Below are 12,190 nucleotides of genomic sequence, written 5' to 3'. Positions count from 1 at the left end.
CGTTAATTTTCAATAAACCATTACAAAACAAGGAAAAAAAGCAGAACATTAACTGTGTAACGTCAAAAACATAAATACTTTCAAAATAAGAAAATCAAACCGAATATGAAGGGATATTTGACACCGTGAAAATCTTATTGAGATAAATAAAAATTATACAGAAACAAAAAATAAATAAATCGAACTGAACCCAGAAGTACGGGGTGATCAAGAAGGACTGTTTAAGTTGGTAACCCTGGATCGTATTTTAAATCGTATAACAGGAGTAACTTCCGGTTGTTGGTGGCTTGTCGTTGTTAATGCTATACCTATATCAGATGTTTGTAAAATAAACCAACAAAACATATCCAGTTGCAGTGTTATAAATAACCGAATTTAAAAAAAAATCTTAATTGTACTGCCAACTTAAACAGTCCTTCTTGATCACCCGGTATTAGGTACATAATTTCTCTCCTGGTTAATAAATTTTCATTATTAAGCAGTCACCTAGCAACGAAAAATTTTCGTTGATTTCATTGGTTAATGTAGACAGACGATCTTCAATTTCCATAGCAACCGTTGAAAAATGAGAACTCGGATTGTCGCATCGGACAAATAACAAGTGTTCAATTGAATGACAACAACATCGTAAATTAAGTTGGTTAGACAAAGATAGCGACAAAAATCAAAGCCAATTCGATGAACTTTTCAATTGAACACATGTTAGTTATTTATTGTACAGGGTTATTCTAAATGATTGTAGTCGAAGTAGGCCATGCCCAGGTTATTAGGTACATTTTTGCCGCTTTCATGTGAAATGTCAGTTTTGTCGCTGTCACTGTCATTTTTTAGGTGAAAAGTGTGGTGATGTGATTTTTATTTATTTTTGTAAAATTAACGATTGAATCCAGAAATGTTGAGTTGTTTTGCAATCAATTTCAAAAATATTGAGTTGTTTTGCACCCAATTTAACACCCGTGTGTGAACTACTCACTTATTCACATCATTTTGATGTTTTTTTTTATGTGGAGTGGCAACCATAAATTTTACATTCAGTTTTCACGCCTACTTCGACTACAATCATTTAGAATAACCCTGTATAAGTGTTTTATTATTTATTAAGCATATAAAACACGAAAGAAAAAGATACACATGAGAGCGTTAGCTCGAGCTGTTTAGGCTTTTCTTGAGTGTTTTAAGCTAATAAGACAACGAATGCAATACAAAATTGCCATTGCCATTATACACTTAGTGTAACTTTGTTTTCACCAACATAATTCAACAGGTGGTAGCTTTTTGGGTTTGACACGGCCTATAGTGTCTTATAATATAAGACATTAGTGTTTTATTAATCCCATAAGACGTCTCAAAACATAATGTATCGGTTGTGGATAAATAATTTAATTAATAATTATTACTAGGTACTATGGCGGACAATAAATTTAGGCCGGCAAATTTCTGACATTTCAAAAAAGTCAATGCAAGCGACCATTTATTGTCATTATGACTGATGTGTCAGTTTGTCAAACTAAAGGTTTTCAATCTGTTTGGCGTTTCCTTCGCCCTTTTCGTAACTTACTGATCATGACGCACTAGCATAACTGATTTGTAGCGGCACTTCTCTCTGGTGCACACTTCTTTTCCCAATTTTAATTTTGATTATCGCTGTCACAATGACAAGAATGACAAAAATCGAAAATGGGATTAGTTGAACATAATGCCAGCTTCACATTTTGATGTCAAGCCAATGACAGGCCGGCCTAAATTTATTATCCGCCATAGTACTAGAAAGGGTTTTAACGTATCTAGTAGTGAAACAAATTGTATATAAACCACGGTGGAGAAGTCCCTTATAGCCTTCGCGCCTTACATCCCTCGGCACGCTTCGGGATCTAATCTTGGCGGTCTGGCTATAATCATGAACTTCTCCACCTTGGTTTATAATATACAATTTTCTACTCTTATTGTATAATACTGTAATTATTGAAGTGTTTTCCATTTTCACTGGATAACAGGATTCATTACCCATGGCCCGTTGAATAATAATTTCAGAACTCACTGCAAATATCATAGCAACTAAAGTTGACTCAAGTTGCAAAAAACCATTTTGCATTTGCAACAGCATTTTTATGGCATTAGTCATTTGAAATTACTTTAAAACTATGTTTATATGGAAAATATTCAATCCAAACTATGATTTTCTGGCCTTTTTGTGCCTTTATTTGGTTTAAAAATATTGAAAAAATGGTGTTGCAAATGACAAGTTTTTTGCAACTTGAGTCAACTATAGTTTACGAAGTCCAATCGCAAATTTTAATGCAAGGGTAGGTATCAAGTCTACAAAGTAATAATTTTAAAACGTCAGTTTCAGTTTGTCTAATAATAAAACTTATTTACCAATTTCTCTTCATAGTCGTAGAAAAAGTATAGTCTATTTCTAAAATATATGCAGTTGTATCAGTTTATAACACGAACTACGTGTATGCAGCTATCTCCTTTCAACACATGTCAAACAAGTTCATTGGCTCTGCTACGTGCGCAATTAAGATGGTCGCTCGTCGCTCTATGTATCTCACTTCCAACCGTACGATTTGAGTAACATAGAACTATCGACGTGCGTCTGACTCGACGCGGCGTAAGAAATTCGAAATAAATGCACAACACTGTGCATGCGCATCATCCATAATAGGAGAGTCGAATGATATTTTGATTATTAAAAGCGATTATTTCGATTTATTCGATTATCAAAATATATCGATTATGCCCAACACTAGAAAATACTATAATTTCTTGACAATGGCGGTAACATAAACAACTCATTATGTCTTGCTGTCAAATGTCAAATACGGACGAACGGCATGTCGACTTCTTGATTCAAACGTGACGTCACTGCATATATTTCTGAAATGAACTATATAGTATTCTATTCGCGGATAATGGCTATTACTCGCTCGGATGAATTACGCCACTCGCCTGCGGATCGTGACATAAAATCACCTCACGAGTAATAGCCATCATAGCTGATTGAATAATATACTACATATTATTGTTATTATAAAAATTGTATATTTTTTTAACAAAAGATTTATTCCCGTTGAAATTGATTTTAAAAAAGTTATGCGACCCTGCCAGGATTCGAACCTGGAATCTTCTGATCCGTAGTCAGACGCGTTATCCGTTGCGCCACAGGGCCTTATGAAGCTCTTTTGGTTAGTCGACATAACTCGAACTCACCACAGTAATTTCTAATAATAAGTAAATAATTACTTTAATGATTTATTAAAAAGAAATTTTTATTGTATTAATTTTACAAAAGTAATACTAACATTTATACATCAACACTACACTTCTTGCCATATATTAACTAAAGACTTACCATTATACAGGCAATTATCTATAAAAATTCAATTTGTATTGTAATTTTATCTATTATTATCTTATGAAGAAGATCAGAACATCATAAAGCAATAAAATTAGGAGTCTGATAATCTAATAAAAAAAAAAAGATTAAATCATCAACAGTTATTTGTTTAAGTTTATTTTCAAAATATTTTTTAATAAAATAACATATTCAAGCATCTTTTATTTGAGACTTAACAGCAACGAGTAACAATTATTACAGTAATTAAATTAACACATAAACTATCAAAACATAAAACTCTTTAACAAAAAAAAAATACACAAAACACATGTTTGATATCTTCTAAGAATATTTGTCGATATCAATCATTGAAAATACGTTATCATCGACATCTGAATTATCATCGAAAGCATCTGAGGCAGCTAACGAGCTCGACTGAACAAGAGACTTCGAAGAAGCATTTGAAATATCTTTCATGATCCCAACTTTGTCAATGTAATATGATATCTTTTGATTGCATTCTTCCAAAAATAACTGAAGATCCTGCGGTAAAACAATTATGGTTACAGTACATAAAAGTAATGAGAAACGTCGACAAAATTTATAAACTCAACAAAGATAGCGGCTTCAAATAGTTAATTGAATAAGAAAAATAGTCAAGACTGGTTGGTATCGTCGTACTACGTTAGAACCATCTGAAAGATTCTGTAATGGCATTATGTGAACAGTCACAAACGTAAATCCGAATAATTTTAGATTCGGCTCCTTTGTCGTTTAGTTTACATTTCAGTCAGCGTTTATCGACATTTTAAAAACATACTCACTTTCGGAAATTGTCTATTAAATGCTTCGATCCCTTCTTGCAAATGCTTTTGTTGAGGGTAACACGAGATAACGGTCGAATGATTCGCGATTGCTTCCCCAAATTCCAATTTTGATTGTGGAAAAACTAAATTGGACGCGGCCACCAACTGTCCACACTTCACCTTATCCAACAACAAACAATGCGTAGGTCCCTCAAATATTTTGACAAACAACAAACTAAAATAACAACCCAGTCAACCAAAGCCTGTACAAGAAAAATTTGCCAACCTTCCGCAAGGATCTGCCAACCACAAGTTTTGACTAAAACTACTAACCGACATTTGAACTACAATTCCCACGGTATCAAACTCGTTAAAGTACAATTTCTTAGTCAAATTTGAAGTTTCGGATATTCGAAGCAGACGTCGCTTGTACTTGCTCAATCGCGAGCACTCCTGTGAATCTAATTTAAATCTTGTACGATTCGTGGCGGATAGACAATCATTTCTCCTGAAACGAGTCCAAATAACACAAAAACATCAATGGAGTCTGCTTACTTTAGTAAACAGTTATGCACATCAAAGATCGCCGATTCTTTTATTAGCTCCAAGTGACCTTCTGAAGGATTCCAAATTTGAAAAACACCGTCTTTCTCGTCTGGATCGAGAACGTCAATTACGTGCAACTGCAGGACAGGTGAGACATCTCGCGTCGTAGATTGTAACAACCTACGGACTCCATCTTGTATCTCACGAGATATTTCTTGCTGCCGTCTGTACGATAAATGTTGTTGATATTCTGCGACTGACTTTCGTTGTGAATCAGACAAGATTTCCTTTAAAGTGAAACAAAACGGCGTCTTTTCACATCAAATAAATGTATAAACTGCACCTGAAGTCCTTCAGGATCCTTACTGTTCTGGTACAAATTATACAAAGTTTCTGGGCTACTAATTTTTCTGATTTCACTCTCTTTCATGTTGACATTTACTAATTTTGAACTCTGCCTGTTCTGTTCGTGATTTTTTCTGATAGTTTCTTGTACTTCTTCCATCTCTTGTCGACGTTTAATATCATACTCTTGAGCTTGTAGTTTTTCAGCCTTTTCATTTCTCCAAACTACAAAACAAAGTCAACAAACATTTCATAGCGAAATAAATATTCACACTTGACAGTGTACTTTTCTTCTCGAGAAACTTTACAGGGTAAATTCTTGCGACGTAAAGCTTCATGCAGCCAATTAACCCGCCATTTGCAAATACAGACTCCAACTTCACTGGAAAAGGTTCAGGACATTTTTGATACCCTAGTTTGGAATACCACACCGCTCGCCTCGTTGAGTTACAACAGATTTTTAAACGGACCGCGTCGGGAACCTAACAAATTAAGTATTAATTTTATTTTCTAGTAAAATATTTGACAAATAACTACACCCACACTGTAACGTAACAGCACAGGATTTTGGTACTTTACAACACAATTTACACGCTAACCCTGAAAACAATTACCTCCAGAGGGTGACAACCTTCACAATTCAACAGCTCTGCCCCGCTTGTTACCAATTTTGTGCCAACTCGAATTTTCCCTCTGGAAATCTGCCGGCAAAGAGGCTCATCCACAACAGTCCTGATACTGTACCAACCATCCGTCAGTTCCAACTCAAATTTCTTATTTTGCAGCTGCAACAATTTGACGTTTAATCTGTAATTGTCAATTACTGCAACAATACATCAAATATGTTTGACACACATGAAACCATTCTTTTTTGTGGAACGTCGTCCTTCTCAACGATTTTTCTAAGCGTCGAGCGTTCGGCTCTATCGATTTCTCGATCGTACCTGAATCAGATAACAAAATTTTATTCGAAAATACAAAAAATAATATACGCACCTGTACTTCAATTGTTGTATTACATTTTCTATTGTCAGACAGTCTTTCAGATTTGTCGAGAAAACTTCGTAACTGGCCAGTTTCCATACGATCCATTTGAAATGGTTTCGAATCCAGCCCGTGGGGATCAGTTCGGGTTCAACTCCGGGCATCACTTTAAATGCCACTTCAATCTCAGATAAGCCTATAAGATCATTTGTGCCTGGAACTACTGAAGCTCCGTCTGAAGTTGTAATGTAGGGTGAATGTGGTCTATAAAGCACAGTTGAGACATGCGGGACAAAATTGTAACAACAGCTTACTGTGGATTGTTGAAGTGGACAAATTGCGCATTCTGTGGAGTTATCTTTGGAAGTCTATTTGTTGAAAGATCTGGTTTTAAAAAATTTTGCAAAGTGATTTTTTCACAACTTTGTTTTTTATCATACAAAACACCGTTTCGTCTCCTGATTAAATGAAAATTAATCAAAAAATAAATCAAAAACATGTGTCTACGTACTTGCGCTGATCCTGACAATTATTTTCCAACAGATACTTCTGCAAACTTAACGCTTCATTTCTGTCTACGATCATTTTTAGTTTCCTTTCTAAAGACTTTCTTTCATTTTCTAAGTGTTCCTTCCACGCATTAATACCTCCTTTTCTACATTCACGAATTAATATACGATTATCACCAACATTCTCTACGTGTTTTTTGTCAAAACTCTCATTACATAAATTTTTAATGGGAGTTATATCTGAATCTAGGTGAACAGTTGGGGCATTTTTTAACGGTGTGGAGTTATAGACTGACCGTTGATTATTTCTCATGGGAGAGGCAACAGACGATTTTTTATCTTCAAAAAGCTGTGCAGCTCTCTCTAATTTAGTTGTGGAGATCTGATGAACAGGTCTACACGCTGATACTCCTAGTCGTTTTTTTCTTTCAGGCTTTTTAGCGCTACTCGAATAGGAAGAACTACTTGAAATATTTTGACGGACATGCTGTTCTTCAACACTGTCATCCGCTTTACTAGTATTTGAGAAGGTATCCAAACCAGACTCACTATCAGCTTCTTGAAAAAATTGTTTCGCCTTTTTGAGAGCATCTGCTGACAAAGTGAAAGAGCTTCCTGCAGCTGTCTGGAAACCTCCACTTGATTTCATATTTTGTTTAGAAATTTGAAAAATGTTTTCTTGGGATGTATTACCTCCAAGTTTGAAGTCATCAATACTGCCGAAAATATTTTGAGCCTTCTTTACATCCGCCTCTGATAGAGCTTTTGTATTTTCTGAGGCTGGTTTAGAAATTTGAAAAACGTTATGTTGGGATGTATTATCTTCAAGTTTGAAGTCATCAATACTGTTGAAAATATTTTGAGCCTTCTTTACAGCCGCCTCTGATAGAGCTATTGTATTTCCTGCGGCGCTTGTAAAACCTGCATTTCTAAATGACACATTTTTACTAAACATTGTGACAGATTTAGATAAGTTATTAAATTCGGATCGTGATTTACTACATGAAGACGGGCACAAAGTTTCCTCATCCCCACTGTAGTTTTCAACAAATGCAAAAAATTCTTCCGTTTTCTTCTTGCTGTCTTCAATTGTATTCTTGTGAAAACCTCTGAATGGCTTAATTTCTGGACTTGACGTGGTTTTATTATCTGGTAGAACGATATTTGAGAAGAGTACGTCTGTTTCCTGAATATTTCGAAAGTGCATGTCTTGGTTATCAGGTGATTTTTTAAAATCTTCTAAATCGAAAAATTTACAATCGCTTAATTCTTCACCAAATCTTTGTTTAGCTTTATTTATAGCAGACTCCGCAAAGAGAATTTTTTTTCCTGAAGCCATCTTAAATCCTCCAAATTCAGTATTATTCTCTAACTTTATTTCCCGAGGCGTGAACGCGATGTTTTTGAAATATTTTTGCGCCTTATGCAAGGTGGTGTTTGATACATTATTCTTCTTCCCCAAAGCACTTGTGAAACCTTGATGGTCTCGCGGAACATTTGGTATGCGGCGCTCTGTACGTTTACGTTTTAGATTTGCCAAATCAGAATCTTTCTGTATAGGTCCATTGTTATTCATGGCCAAATTCTTATCACCTATACCTTTTGTAAAATGAGCAAGCTTTGTCATAAATGTTTCTACATTTATACTACTTTCTTCAACAGTGTTTTCACTAAAACCTTTAAATTCCCCTCCTGAACTATTATGTCCTCTCTCAGATTGTTTACCAAGCTGCACTTCTTCAAAGGAAAAGTCCCCAAATAATTCATTAGTTTCCTGAGTACTTAGAAAGTTCATATCTTCAGCATGTAACATTTCCTTAGAGTTACTTAACTCATTTACAGACACTAAAGGATTGAATGTATCAAGTTCTTCACCAAATTTTTTCTTTGCAATGTTCAATGCAGATTCTGTTACTTGAATATCTTTACCTGAAGCCATTTTAAAACCAAAGCAACTGTTATTATCACAATTTGACTTTTCCAGTATCCATGATTGCTTGGAACCTATTGATTTTGAATCTAAATTTTTAGTAAAATTTGCAGATTGACTATTTATTTTGTTGCCTTCAAATTTCATCCAGTTTTCTTTGTTGATTGATTCATTATAGGATTTTTTATCCAGTTTTATGTTATCACAACTATCAGTTTTAACCTCAGTATTTTCAAGTTTTCTTTTACTAAGAAAAGCATATTTTCTAGGTCGACCATTTTCTAAGTTCACGATTGGATTCAGAATGTCATCAAACAAATTTTTTGATTTGTTCAGCATGTCATCTGAAATACTCACAGAAACATTGCCACCTGCTGTTTTAAAACCTCCACATTCTGTTGTTTTCTGAAACTCATTCAATTTATTGGCAAGAGGAGCTGGTACAACTGGTCTTTTAAAATCAAAATCCTTTGCAGTTTCCACCACCTGTTGCTGTTCATCATTTTCAGCAACACACTGTTCTTGCATCTTTTCAAATAGTTCTATGCTTTCCAAAACATTTTCAGTCTGGCTTGATGTTAAAGGTTCCGCAGTTAAAATATTATGTTTGTCATAAATTTGTATTTGATTCTTTGTAGTCTCTTCAGAAAACCGGTCTGTTAATTTAACACGACTCTTTTTCTGTGACCTTCTGGCCAGTAAGAATTTTCGCGTCATTTTACTATTGCCGAGAACCGGAGACGGCGGTTTTTCCAAAATATCAATTTGTTCCATGATAGCTTCTTGTGTTCCAGTTGGGTTTTCCATTGAGAAAAACAATTTTTAGGTTATAACTTACAAATTCACTTCAGCAAAAACTAATACTGTGCGAATCTACATTTCCTTTATATTCATTTTACACTTATACGTCCACGTTCATTATTTAAAAAGCACTTTCAGTTCTGACAGAACGATGAATTTCTAAGATAAATTTGCCGCCATAAACACCAAACTTTAAAAAACCATATCGATTTAGTCATTTTAGTTTCTACTTTGAAGTTCAGTTGGTAACGTAATGGATTCAAAAGTTTTATATTTATACAATTATCTATGAACAAATTATCCGTAAAAATTAAAATTACAATAACATTTGCATAAGAAAAATTGGAATTATATTTGTTGATCACAATGTTTAATTATTGTTAACAGCAGCTTGGTTAGATTTTAAGTTGGACAACCTTTCCCCAACTGTCAAAAAGTCAGCTGATCAAATATAAACATGAAACATAACCTATTTTCACATAACCTATAAAAATGTTGGCATTAAAGAATATAAAACATTTAAACAGTATTAACAAGTGTTTCATTACTTGTTCTCTTCGAGGCGTTGGTAAACAGTCGTACTCAAGCAACGTAAATTCAAAATTTACATCGCGTCAGCAACAGAATACGCGAAAAATAGGTCCGTTGGGATGGTTTCTTTTGGTCGTAATATGAACGTTGGTTCTTGATTCGAATTTAATTTTTCAATCTTACAGGTGGTACCAGCATCAACATTTGGTTTAGGGACGTGGCAAGTCCAAAGAAAAAAATGGAAAGAAGATTTAATGAAAAAGCTAAGGGATTTAACGGAGTCTGATCCAGTAACGCTGCCTGAGGAGTTTGTGTGCCATTGCTGATCAGTTCTGTAACTAAATTTACTTTTATAGCTTAAATGAATTAAAAAACATGGAATATAGACCCATACATGTCCGTGGATTTTTTCTACATGAGAAGGAGCTATATTTGGGACCTAGAACTTTAATTGTACAGGGTGATGCTGCCACTAAAAGTGAACTTATCTCTACAACGACAAGAAAAAATCAAGGATACTTAGTCATCACTCCCTTCAAATTAGCAGATAGAGAGTATTGAATTCATAATTTTTAAAATTAAATATTCATTTTATTGTTTTGTAGGGAAACTATTTTAATCAATCGAGGCTGGGTTCCCAGTAATTGCAAAAATCCAGCCAACAGAAAAAAAGGTCAAGTAGAAAATGTGGTCGACGTTATTGGGATTGTACGTTTACATGAAAATAGGCCAAATTTTATTCCAAAAAATCAAGAAGGAAGTAACCAGTGGTTTTTCAGGTGAGTTACTAATGATTTTTACTAATTATGAAGGAAAGTCATTGATATTACAAATTACATCACGCCTTTTTACGAAACTGCGTAATTCAAGGCGATTGCATATTTAAGTTTTGTTTTGTTTTTTCTTTTACTAGGACAACGCAATGACCGATTATTATTAATATAAAATACAAAATATTCTTTCTATTAAACGCCGGTGGAACAATAAAATTTTCATTCATTTCCGTTCGACCACTTGAATAATGTTGAAAAATCTTCTAAATAATTAATCTTGCATAAAAATTGATGCCACAAGTATAATTTCACTCTTTCTTCGTTTGTCAACTTAAAAAGCAAACTTTAAACATTGCAGAGATTTGCATCAGATGGCTAAGGTCACAGGTGCAGCGCCTGTGTTACTTGAAGCTACAAACGATTTTGACGTACCGGAAGGACCAATAGGAGGCCAGACAAGAGTGTCATTGCGAAATGAACACTTATCCTACATTATCACATGGTACAGTTTAAGTGCCGTCACTAGCTATTTGTGGTACAAACAGTTTATAAAAAATGTTAAGTTGTAAAAATTCTAAATAAAGTATTTTTAAGTAGTGTATTTATTTTGTTCAGCAATAATCACATTCTTTTAATCAGTAGTACATTCATCATCTATCCACATTTTGTTATCATCTTGGTAATGTTAAAGACTATCACGAAAATGTGGTTTCCACATTCTTTTACCGAGATAACGTATTTTAGCAGCTATTCGAAGGTTTGTGGTCGAATTTAGCTTTGTAAAAAAGGATAAGAGTACCTATAGATAAGAGTGAGAAATATTATCCTCGTCTACTGACTCGCAAGCAGTGAGTTTGTTTATGCATAAAGAGAATTTTGTACAGGGTGATCCAAGTTTTACCGCCCAATCGAAAACACCTACTTCTAATCGATTCTCAAAAAATTCAGGAATGATTGTGTATCGCTGTAGAATATTCTGTAAAAATTCAAATTTTTTAATGAAACAGGTAAATACTTGATTTTAATTCAATAACCGCTATTTAATTTACATAATTTTCACTGAGAGTCCTTTCAAACATTTAGGAAAAATTTGGTGTCATTGAAATCATGAAAACATCACCGATTTTTTAAGTAAATGGAATTTGATATTAAAGTGCATTTATTATTAAATTGGGCGGTCACTTCCACAAAAAAGGCGAGGCTGACATGGGTTGTTTATGGTACCCTTTAGGGACTTAAGAATTACTAGAAAAGTTCTCAACAGATGTTTGTTGGCTGTTTACCAACAAGGAGGTATTTATTTATGACACTGTAGTTGTAAATCTTGGTCATATTTTGCTGTTAATGTTAAAATTGGAATAATTCAAAAACTAATAATTTTCTTTTGATGCGAATTTTATGTGTTCTTTGAATTTTCTTTTTTTTTGCTCAAAATCGACTTTTTAAAATTTTATTGCTCTGAATAAAGTGATAAGGCAAAATTATTTGCACACATTTGAAACCTTATTTCAAAGGAATGTTAACCCTTACCTTTTCGTGATTTTTATAATTTATGGCTTATCGTGCGGGCGGTAACGATAACGTCGAATTGAAGCGTCAATTTGTGGATTGAGTTGATACTGAAA

At 34.0% G+C, this 12,190-nt stretch overlaps 2 protein-coding genes and 1 non-coding gene across 3 annotated transcripts; 1 reads left to right on the top strand and 2 right to left on the bottom strand.

The window, feature by feature from the left end:
• Positions 1 to 3,099: 3,099 nt before the first annotated feature.
• Positions 3,100 to 3,172, bottom strand: TRNAR-ACG (transfer RNA arginine (anticodon ACG)). The gene has a single exon. It is a non-coding gene; the product is annotated as a tRNA-Arg (tRNA).
• Positions 3,173 to 3,496: 324 nt separating this feature from the next.
• LOC138128068 (breast cancer type 2 susceptibility protein homolog) lies at positions 3,497 to 9,579 on the bottom strand. The gene is made up of 11 exons (XM_069044272.1): positions 6,533 to 9,579; positions 6,336 to 6,479; positions 6,034 to 6,285; positions 5,873 to 5,981; positions 5,652 to 5,822; positions 5,312 to 5,519; positions 5,036 to 5,262; positions 4,702 to 4,979; positions 4,433 to 4,654; positions 4,165 to 4,381; positions 3,497 to 3,883 (listed from the first exon to the last, which is right to left on the bottom strand). The coding sequence occupies exons 1-11, from the start codon at positions 9,265 to 9,267 to the stop codon at positions 3,683 to 3,685; spliced, it is 4,764 nt and encodes a 1,587-aa protein (XP_068900373.1). The 5' UTR covers positions 9,268 to 9,579; the 3' UTR covers positions 3,497 to 3,682.
• A 105-nt stretch (positions 9,580 to 9,684) lies between these two features.
• Surf1 (surfeit locus protein 1) lies at positions 9,685 to 11,166 on the top strand. The gene is made up of 5 exons (XM_069044278.1): positions 9,685 to 9,924; positions 9,978 to 10,099; positions 10,149 to 10,346; positions 10,398 to 10,571; positions 10,924 to 11,166. Exons 1-5 carry the CDS (start codon positions 9,754 to 9,756, stop codon positions 11,132 to 11,134), a joined length of 876 nt encoding a protein of 291 aa, XP_068900379.1. The 5' UTR covers positions 9,685 to 9,753; the 3' UTR covers positions 11,135 to 11,166.
• The last annotated feature ends 1,024 nt before the right edge of the window (positions 11,167 to 12,190 follow it).

The sequence above is a fragment of the Tenebrio molitor genome, chromosome 1 (assembly GCF_963966145.1).
Source record: "Tenebrio molitor chromosome 1, icTenMoli1.1, whole genome shotgun sequence".
In the NCBI taxonomy this organism is placed as follows: Eukaryota; Metazoa; Arthropoda; class Insecta; order Coleoptera; family Tenebrionidae; genus Tenebrio; species Tenebrio molitor.
Note: the sequence above shows the minus strand (reverse complement) of the source record. Positions and strands in the feature narration are given on the sequence as shown.

Bases quoted from the DNA above. Each gene is read 5' to 3' on its own strand.
- Surf1 (XM_069044278.1), top strand. From the start codon at position 9,754: ATGTTGGCATTAAAGAATATAAAACATTTAAACAGTATTAACAAGTGT. The intron at 10,100-10,148 runs GTTTGTGTGCCA...TTACTTTTATAG, and splicing joins CCAGTAACGCTGCCTGAGGA to CTTAAATGAATTAAAAAACA. The intron at 10,347-10,397 runs GTATTGAATTCA...ATTGTTTTGTAG, and splicing joins TTCAAATTAGCAGATAGAGA to GGAAACTATTTTAATCAATC.
- LOC138128068 (XM_069044272.1), bottom strand. From the start codon at position 9,267: ATGGAAAACCCAACTGGAACACAAGAAGCTATCATGGAACAAATTGAT. The intron at 5,982-6,033 runs GTGCGTATATTA...TATCTGATTCAG, and splicing joins ATACAACAATTGAAGTACAG to GTACGATCGAGAAATCGATA. The intron at 4,980-5,035 runs GTGCAGTTTATA...TTCACTTTAAAG, and splicing joins AGGATCCTGAAGGACTTCAG to GAAATCTTGTCTGATTCACA.